Consider the following 10,405-nt stretch of genomic DNA (forward strand, 5'->3'; position numbering starts at 1 on the left):
TTTTTTATTTTTTTTTTGGTACCCAACCAGTATTGCAACCCAATCACAGAACCCAATCGCCGCCATTTTATCGCCACCAGTGAAGTTCCGCCCTTGCACCGATCAGAATCACTTCTCGCCGCTGCTGCCCACTACTTCACGACCATGTTCATTCGATGCCAGTGGGTTCCTTCCTTGCCGCTTTCGGAATCGCGATCGCGAGCCGCCGTTGTCCTTGCACTGCGTGTTCGTCGGATCTGTAACAAATACAGCACCACCACCATCGCCGTCGCCACAACACCACCAATAGAAACTCAGAGAATTGATGTTGAACCAAATTGTTAAACCCAATTGAACCACAAACCCACTCCGCCGCCACCATCACCACCATCGGTTGCGCAAAGCCCTAATCGCGGACACCTTGCAAAGCCCTTATTGAACTCAACGCCACCACCATCATCGATTCGGCTTGTCTGCAGATTCTAATTGAAACCAAACAACACCACCATCGGTTGCGCAACCAAACTCAGTAACGAAAAATGCTAGCCGGATTCAATGGAGATGCATAAACAATTGTGAAACCAAATTGAACCATAAACCCACTCCGCCACCACTATCACCACCATCAAAGACACCTTGCAGAGCCCTAATCGAACCCAACACCACCACCACTGTCACCGACACATATATTTAACAGACACATATGTATCTATATATACACTTATAGACATATATATATATATTGAAAATGATTTCTTTGAATTCGAATAAAAACCCCAAATAATCGATCTCAGGAGGCTAAAGTCAAAAAATTTGGACTTCGAATCGAATTCCGAGTTGAGATTCAACGATCGCAGGCCATCGTTGAAGATCGATTTGCCACCGGTGAAGAAATTTGAGGTTTTGGAATTCGCTGAGTTGACTCAGCCATCGAGAGTTGTGTCTATAAAGAAACCTTTGAATACAGAGGAGAGGTTGCATTACAGAGGTGTCCGACGAAGGCTGTGGGGCAAGTTCGCAACGGAGATCCGATATCTGAATCGTCGCGGCTCGAGGGTTTGGCCTGGGACATTTGACACCGCCATTGGCTTATGACCGAGCTGCATTCAAGATCCGTGGAAGTAAGGTTATTGTCAACTTTGCACTCGAGGTCGGAAGTCGTATGACACAACTGTTGCCGTGGAAGGCGGCCGGAAAAGACAGAGAGACTTAGAAGCTGAGGTGGAGCAGAAGCCGTTGAAAAAGGAAGGATTATAAGAAACTGCGTCGTTTTATTGGAAGGGCAGTTTCGTCATTCTTCATTTCGGTGGCCTGAGTGGGCAAATTGCAATAAATTCATAGTATATTGGGGTTTCTTGTAATTCAGGGGGGTTAGTTGCAAAACCCCTATAGTTCAGGGGTTTTTTTTTTTTTTTTTTTTTTTTTTTTTTTTTTTTTTTTAACACAATTCAAATCCGACCCCCAATCTTAAATTCCTAGCTTCGCCCCTGGCAGGGGCGGAGCTAGAGGGGGGCAGCAGGCCCCTAAATATTAATTAATTTGTTGATTTTGTCCCTAAAATTAATTAAAAATTTCAAGTGGCCCCCCAATCTTTTTTTTCAAAAGACATATTGACTCAAAATAAAGAGTTTGAAAATAAATTTAATTTGTGTTTCTTTCAAATTTAAATATTTTTCAACTTGCACTATTTTAACTATACTTTTAAAAGCTTAAATAATATGAAAAAAAAAAAAAAATTTAAGCTCATTATTATTATAGTCATTTTTTTTAGTAAATAATTATTATAGTTGTTATCTTATGTTTGGTAAAAATGGATGAAGCATTTTTTGTGAAACATTTTCGTAAAATGGCATTTAGAAGAAAAATACCTAAAATCATATAACAATTTTTATTGGCAAGTCCTAGGAACATTTGGAAAGAAGATAAACTAAAGTATTGTGAGACTTTTAATAAAAATAATAATATCATCTATATACTTTTTTAGTTATTATTTTCTAAATAACAAATTTTATAACTATTTGTATCTTGTTTAATAACTTAATAATAATCTTATTGAATTTTTTTTTTTTTTTTGTTAAAAATTGAGTTAAAATTCATTGTGCTGTTAAATTTGGAATATATCTACTTAATTTTCTTCTTCCGAAAATTAGATTTTTGAAAAATTAAAACAATTGATAAAGAAAATTTGATTTTCTAACAATACTTATTTCTTTATATTTCTTCTCTATAATTTTCTTCTAACATCAATATATATATATTTGTCCAAGTTTATTTTTTTCATTTTTGAATTTTCTCAAGATATATATACTATGACCAGTATTTAAAAATAAGTTATATTACAATTGATTTCCCCCCCCCCCCCCCCCCCAAACCTTAAATTCTTGGCTCCACCCCTGCCTACTCCATTACTAATCCAAACTGTGTCATTTTTCATTGTATAACCATTACCCTGAAGCTTCCCTTACAGTGTCAAACAAAAATGCTGTTGAGAAGATCAAAAGCAGACAACAATGTGTTCCGTATGCTCGTGGGTTGCCCTCTCTCTCATGATTATGATCACATCATTTCTTATTCAAAGGTACTCAATTTTCAATATCGGTGTGTTTTCATACATTTCCGTTTGTGGGTGTTGTTCATTTTGTTGCTCTGTGGGATTATATCATTTGGGTTTCCTTCAATTTAGCAATTCTCTTCTGGCTTACATGGTAAAATGTGTGATTCTCAATCATTCTCAATATTCCATTTTTTCTTGGGGAAGAGCTCTGATCCATTTACAGTTTATAAACCCATGCATCATCATTATTACACTTCAACCCTAATTTTTATTAAAAAATTATAGGGGTGCAACTATCCTCTATAATAAATTAATTATTCATGCTTCCGCCCATGAGTACCAGAGGTAGGGACAAGAATTCTTCGTAATTTTAATTCATGAATTGACATACTATTTGAAACGATATGTTTTAACGTTTGAAAGGACTTACCATTGTGGCATGCTTTAATTTCTTTTAAATAAGGAAAGGAAACATACCTAAACTGAATGTCGAAATTTATATGATTCGTCTGGCTAATATTTCCGATTTTTTGTTGCAGCTTGCAAGTCTAAAGTCTAAACAGATCTGAATAGTTATTTGAAATTTGATAGTTAACTTAATCAGTTGCGCCATTAGGAATTTATCTCTATTTTTTCTCGTAATTTATAGAATCCATGCCAGATTGAACTGTTTTTCGAATTATTTTTTGTTTTAAGATTTTTTTGTCTTCATAAATTGTGGGTGTAGTATTAAAAATATTATCATTCATAATTCATTAATAGCATATCATAATGGGCAAATTACAATGACCTCCCCTGAGGTTTGGACTAATTGCAACTAAATTTGAGGTTTGCCATTTTGTTGCAAAGACCCCCCAATTTCAGATTTTACAGTAAATTTACATATCTACCCTCATTATTATATTATTAAAAAATTAAAATACCGAGAAATAACAAATGACCTTTTTACCCAATAACATTTATCCTCTTCTTCTCTCTCGTCTCCACCAATTACTCCACCCAGGCCACTTCTACCATCCACCATCACCACACCCAGTGCCACCATCACCACCAAAGTGGGTTTGTATAGCAAGTGACATACGGGTTATATGCGTGTGTATATATATATATATACCACCACCACCAAGCACCATCACTTCACCACCCCCACCAAGCACCATCACTTCACCACCCCCACCAAGCACCATCACTTCACCACCCCTACCAAGCACCATCTTCTTCAAAACTGAAACCCATCTCCAATATTCAATCTCAAGCCTATCTCCTCAGCCGGCGGTTCCGTATTGTACAACAATGCTTTGAATGTAAACATCTAAATTAGACCGAATTGAAGGCAAGCTAATCGGCCAAGGGCAAGGTTTAGATGCTTTATTGATTCCAGCGAAACAAAGAAAAAAATAGAGCTCAACCCAAACCGTGACGAAGAAGATCATGCTGAAACTCCATTGATTCAGGCGAACTCGAGTGACGAAGAAGGAATCTGAATGAATCGGTGATGGTGGTGGTGGTGGTGTTGGGTTTGATTAGGGCTCTGCAATCAGTGTCGTGATTGTTGTAGTATTGGGTTTCGATTACAATCGGTGATGGCGGTGATGGATCGACGAGGGCTCTGTAACCGTGCCACCACAAATTCCTCAAGCCGGTGGTGCAACAGTGGTGATGGACCGGCGAGGATGAGGATGGGCTCGGCTGCGGTGGCTCAGATATATGTTTCGGCCGTAATGGACGGTGGGCGGTGGTGACAAATTCACGGCGAGTAAAGATCTGGGCACGGTGATGGCTGCCGTGACTGGTTCGGAAGCTCAGCGGCGATCACGGATTGCCGTGATTGGTTTGGAAGCTCAGCGGCGGTGGCGGACTGCCGTGACTGGTTCGGATCGGACTGGTCTGATCTTTATATATATATATATATGTATGTATGTATGTATGTATGAATTTTCAACCATATATGTATTATGTGTGTGTGTGTGTGTGTGAATTTTGTACACAAAACACATTATTTTATTTTGGTGTTGCAAATGGATTTAGCAGTGCTGCAGAAGTGATGGTGGCGATGAAGAAGTGGAGGTGGGTTCGGAGAGAGACACAATGGTGACTAAGTGGTTTAAGGGTAGTTTGGTCCACTTCACATGAATTTTATTGTCATTTGTTTCCATTACAAGGGTAATAAAGTCTTTTTACGTTGTTGATGGGCATTTTAGTCAATTCAAACTAATTTTTTGATAAAAAATATTTTTTTTTGTACAGAGGAGAGGTCATTGCAAAATGAGGAAAACTTCAGGGGGTCACATTGCAACAAAATGACAAACCTCAGGTTTAGTTGCAATTAGTCCAAACCTCAGGGGAGGTCATTGTAGTTTGTCCTATCATAATTCATTTTTTTGAACTTTATGCATTCAAAGTAGTATGTTTAGATGCATAGAGAGAAGATGTAATTACAATCTTACAATCAATATAAATCTCACACCATGACTCCCAACAGGGGAGAGGAATTTATTTATAAAGTGGATAGGATGTTTATACACTAAAAAAATTCTTAATTGGTATTTTTCTATGAATTTTATGTAAAGTCATCTCCTCTTTTAGGTTTTTTATGATCCCTTGAATGATTGATTAAGTTAATGCAGCAAGGAGAGTGATGTTTATTAGGGACCTAGGTGATGAATATATCTCCCACTTAGCAGCAGATTCATTTAAACTGATTGATAACTCAGTTTTGCGTTATCATCATCCACCATGTTCAAGGAACTTTCCACCACTTTATTAGCTCTTCTCATCGAATATCCAATGGCCCTATAGTTTTATAGGATTTCAATTGTAATACATAGAAAATGGCATGCTTGATTAAGTGATGTGTGTAATCTGTGTATATATATATTTGGGACCCGGCCAGCCTGGAAATATTCGGGTTAGGGTGTTACTAGGCAGAGCCCAAATTTGGATAACCTCAGCCTGGCCCGACCCGATTTCGGATTGAGGTCGGATTGTTACCGGGCCTGGGTTGGGCCTGCCCAACTTGCACCCAAAAACTACATGTTGCAATTTACAACTAGGCCCAGTTGAATTTATTGAGGGCTTAAGGTGAATTGTTTTGGAGATGTGGCGCGTAATTGTGAACTGTGGTTTTTTTTCAGAGATAGTCTGTGTATAAACTAGAGCTTATACCATGTGAAATTTTGAAGCTAAAAAGACTTTTTGGAGTCTTGGAGACCAAAGTATCTCATTTTATAACATACATTATGAGTACTTGTATGATGAAGATATATTTTGATTCTAGGTTTTCTTGAGAATAAGTTGAGGTGTCTGTGATGATCTCACCTCCCCAAGGGCGTGACATGTAGAACTCTGGATTTCACAGTCTCAACGATGCTTCTCTGAATGGAATGAATATCATAGTAGCAGCAAAGACTATCTTGATAATCAAAGCTCTTAAGGATTTCTCCCTTAAGGAGGAATTACCCCACTCAAATCTGCATATAATATTTTGAGGGCCAGTGGTAACAGCATTTGAAAAATAGATGGGCGAGAAATTTTTACATAGTCTTGGTCAATCACATCCCGTAAATCTTGAACTTGAGAGCAAACCTGAATTAATGCTTTAATGAGCTTCTTTGTGCTGTCAATGATCTAGCAGTTCATGTATCATACTAAAATTTGTGGACTGCTATTAATTTGGTTGATGTTTGATTATCTTGTATGCTTGAAAATTCTATTGCTTTGAGATACAAATTTGGGTGTTCAATGGAGTCTATTTCTCTCTTTTTTTGCAGCATGGAAAAGTGATGTGATGAAAGCAATGACGGAGTCGGGAAATAATTTGAGAGGGGACGACCTTTGAACTGATAAAAAAAAAAAAAAAAAAAGAGGGTAAAAGTGCAAAAAAACCCTCCTGAATTATTGCCCTTTTCAAATAATCCATCACAAAATATTATTTTACCCTTTCTTATTATATTTTCTCTTATGAAAAAATTATTTGTACCATTTACCTTAATTTTATAATTATTATCAATTATCATAAAAATGGAAAATAAGAAATAGATTGGTAGCTACCATTTTCTAAAATTATTAACTTTTTTATAATAAAACTTATTATACTCACTTTAAAAAAAAAAGTGTAAAAACATACCCTTTTTTTTTTCATACAATATTCATGCCAAATGAATAAATTACGAAAATAAAAAATATCTTCTATTTTATGTAATATATTAATAAATTACATAAATAAAAAAATATCTTCTTTGTTATGCAATATATTCATTCAAAATTAAGAAATTACTTAAATTATTTCCAAATTTTCTACTTATTTAAAGGAGAATATTTCATCAAATTAGTATGAATTTTTTTTATAATTTAATGGATCATGTGTAATTCAATAAAAAAAAGGGTATGGTCATTTAATGAAAAATAGTCAAGACAATGGAGCTTTTTGCAACTAAATGTGATAATTCAGGGGGTTTTATGCACAAAAAATACTTCAGGGCGTATTTTGCAAATTTGGACATAGTTGAGGAATATTTTAACTCAATAGACATTTTCATTTAAAAATATTCATACTCCATTTCAAATTATTTTTTCGGTTAGTACTAAGAATTTTTGTTGTTGGACAAGATGATAATTGAAAACAATCTTAGAAAAATTGTGGTCAACACATATCTAAGATGCTACCTTAATCTCTTCGACACATGTATAGTTAGGTTTGTATGGCTATCATAAAATTTCATTGACCTTTCTTCTTAGGGTACGTTGCTTTCTCCTCACAAATATAGGACATTCAAAATAATATATCTAAGATGCTACCTTAATCTCTTCCACACATGTATGCTTGGGTTTGTATAGGTATCGTAAAATTTGATTCACCTTTCTTCTAGGGGTACATTGTTTTCTCCTCACAAATATAGGACATTCAAAATAATTTACGTCAATTAATCTTAACTTTTCAATAATAAGTTAGTTTTAAGCTCGACGTAACTGCAATTTTTTTTTTTTAAGATTGAATTCTCTATTCAATTTCTTTGTGTGCATCAATAGCAATCTCGCATTTGAGAAGGCATGCATATTGAGAACTCGGACAAGAAAAGAGAGACGAAATCATCTCTGTTTTAAAAAATCGTTTGTACAATTTATATAAGGAGTGAAATAAATTGTAGAGAGGGGAAAAGGTTAAAAGATTAGTGGAGGTAATATTACAGATTTTAAAAACATTATATAAAAAATATATACAATTATTTTAGAATGGAGGAAGTATGTATATTTCCTTTCTTTTCTTCTACTTAATGATGACAAAAATAAAAAAATAAAAAAAATTATAATAAAAGCAAATTGAAGAAATTAACCAAAAATAGAAAATTGTATGATTGTTATTAAAGAATAGATTAGTCTTGTGCCTCTTGCCCCCACAATAGGTATTGAGCTTATGGACTATCTCTTAACAGTTATTTTATAGCATATGTAAACGTGATCCTCTCTTTCTCTCTCTCTAAAAACTCTCTTTGAATAATTTCTCTCTCTAGACTACTTTTTGGCCACTGTGTAACCTTTTTTTTTATTTTTTATAAGCACACACACGTCTGCACTGAGGTTCAAACCCTGATCTTTTTATGGGAAGTAGGGACCTGGTATTGCTAGGCCACTAGCCTATTGGTGCCATCATGTAACTCTTTCATGTACTTGATTGGCGTTTTCGATGCCATATGCTTTTGCTAAGTTATTTTGGTTAAGTTTTGAAAAATTATTTTTGTCCGTAAAAGATTTTTTTTGAATTTGGGACTACCAAATACCAAAAAATACATAAAATATTTTATGCTTAAACAAACGGAGACGAAATGGCAATTCTAATCCTGACTTTATAAGTGAATGATGATTTTTTTTTAAATAACACAACTAACTTTCCGATTTCCTCTTTTTATCTATATTTAATATTTTAGGTCTCTGACAATACAACAAATTTAACCCCTCCAAAATATATATATATATATATATATATATTTATTGAAGAAATTATCTCTTTTGACAAGATCAAAAAAATATATATATTATATATATACACAAAAAATGAGGATTAAAAAAAAATTATCTCCATTTAATAAATTATCTATTTTGACAAAATATAAAAATAAGTTAACTTTGTTGAATAAATTATTTGTGAAGATTGTACCAAAAAAAAAATAATAATAAATAAAAATGTCACTGTTGAATAAATTATCTCTTTCAATTGCCAAAAATAAAATTAACTTCTTTGAGAGGATCTCCTAAAAAAAGAAAACAAAGAAAAAAGAAAGAAAGTATGGCATAGGAAAAAAAAATAGTAAAGGAAGTAATGAAGGTAAAAAAAAGTTAATAAAGGATAATTATGACATTATAAAATAAGGAATGATGCATTATGAATTTATGGATCTTCTTGTCATTTTTTTTTTAAAAAGAAAAAAGTAAATGAAGTGCGGTGGGAGAAAAGTGCAGTGTGAATATCGCCTTCCCAAAAAAATTAAAATGACATCTTTTCACTAAAGTTTCATTTGGTTAGATGGAATCAACTAGAAAAGAAAGGAAAGAGAAAATTTTAAAAATTTTTTTTAGAGTTTTGATAGATGGAAAAAGAATCGTAATAGAAAATATAGTTCCCGCATTAGACTAGTTTCTCCCAAAACTCTTCTCACACAAAACATAAGAAAATAATATTTTTTCGTGAAAACAGCTTCTTTTTATTTGAAGTTCCTATTTTATCAAATAAATAAATTATGTAAAACAATTAATTTCTTTCTTTTCTAACTGAGAATTTTTTTCTACTGAGTTTCAAAGAGGCAAGTTCTCTAACAATTTCTATTTTAGTGAACTTCTAGAAGGCAAGTTCTTTCTAAATATGTTCTCTTGCAATACTATGTGGGCGATTTTTTTTTTTTTTAGTTCCAAATATATACAGTGTATTTGATATATATATACACCTCTATTATATATACAGATAATAATATATATTTTGCTTTTTTTGTGTTCTTAGGTTGAAAGCCTGTGAGTCCATGAGCCCAAATTTTTTTAATTTTTAAGTTTCTTTATTTCTCTTAAATGAATAATTAGTTATACTTATATGATTCTACCTAAGAAGTCTTGAATTATTGTTTTAATTTAAACAATATAAATGAATATAAATAATTATATTATTAAATTTAATAATTCATCATTTAATTAAAACTTTGATAAAAGTAGACATCATCAAACACAAATTTATTTATTTTTTTAGTATTTGAAATCATAAAGGTAATTTTGGTATGTGCAATCACTTCCTTTTAATTTTCATTCTATCCAAACTAATAAACTAATATCTTCATACAATTTTCCTGAATAAATTTTCATACTAACCAAAAGCTTGATAGAAAGTAACTTTCCTTATATTCACTTCACTTTTCCTTCATTTCCCATTTATTTTCTTGCTTATTTCTATCTAACCAAACGAGCCTAAGATAGTTTTGTGAGGTAATGTATTAGGAAACTAATGAAGAAAAAGAAATAGAAGAAGAAGCAAATTTTAAGGAAAGAAAAAAATAATAATAAATAAATAAATAATTATAACTAAGCAAGGCAATGTACATGGGTGTAAGAAGAAGAAAATTTTAAGATAAAAAGGAATAGAATAACAAAAAGAAGAGAAAAAGAAAAGAAAAAAATTGAGAGAAAATTGGAGTTCATCTCTTCTTCTTTCAGAGTGAAGGATCCTACTTTGATTTCGATCCGGCTAGTATCTCATTTTCTTTCAAAGTGAAGGATAACAGTGCTCAAATCTTCTTAAAAGCATTTTGTAAATTATTTGGCACAAAAATAAATAAATGACTAAAATTATAAAGTTTGTCAGATAACTAAATAGTATTGATTGGCTTTGGCCAA

The 10,405-nt window shown here is 33.0% G+C and overlaps 1 protein-coding gene across 1 annotated transcript; it reads right to left on the bottom strand.

The window, feature by feature from the left end:
- Window positions 1-320: 320 nt before the first annotated feature.
- LOC132295854 (glycine-rich cell wall structural protein 1.0-like) lies at window positions 321-3,747 on the bottom strand. Its single transcript, XM_059794124.1, has 3 exons — window positions 3,648-3,747; window positions 562-650; window positions 321-461 (listed from the first exon to the last, which is right to left on the bottom strand). Exons 1-3 carry the CDS (start codon window positions 3,745-3,747, stop codon window positions 321-323), a joined length of 330 nt encoding a protein of 109 aa, XP_059650107.1.
- Between the last annotated feature and the right edge of the window lie 6,658 nt (window positions 3,748-10,405).

This window comes from Cornus florida, unplaced genomic scaffold (genome assembly GCF_030987335.1).
Source record: "Cornus florida cultivar Cherokee Brave unplaced genomic scaffold, ASM3098733v1 CherokeeBrave_3.0.0_Hap2_Chr02, whole genome shotgun sequence".
Classification (NCBI taxonomy): Eukaryota; Viridiplantae; Streptophyta; class Magnoliopsida; order Cornales; family Cornaceae; genus Cornus; species Cornus florida.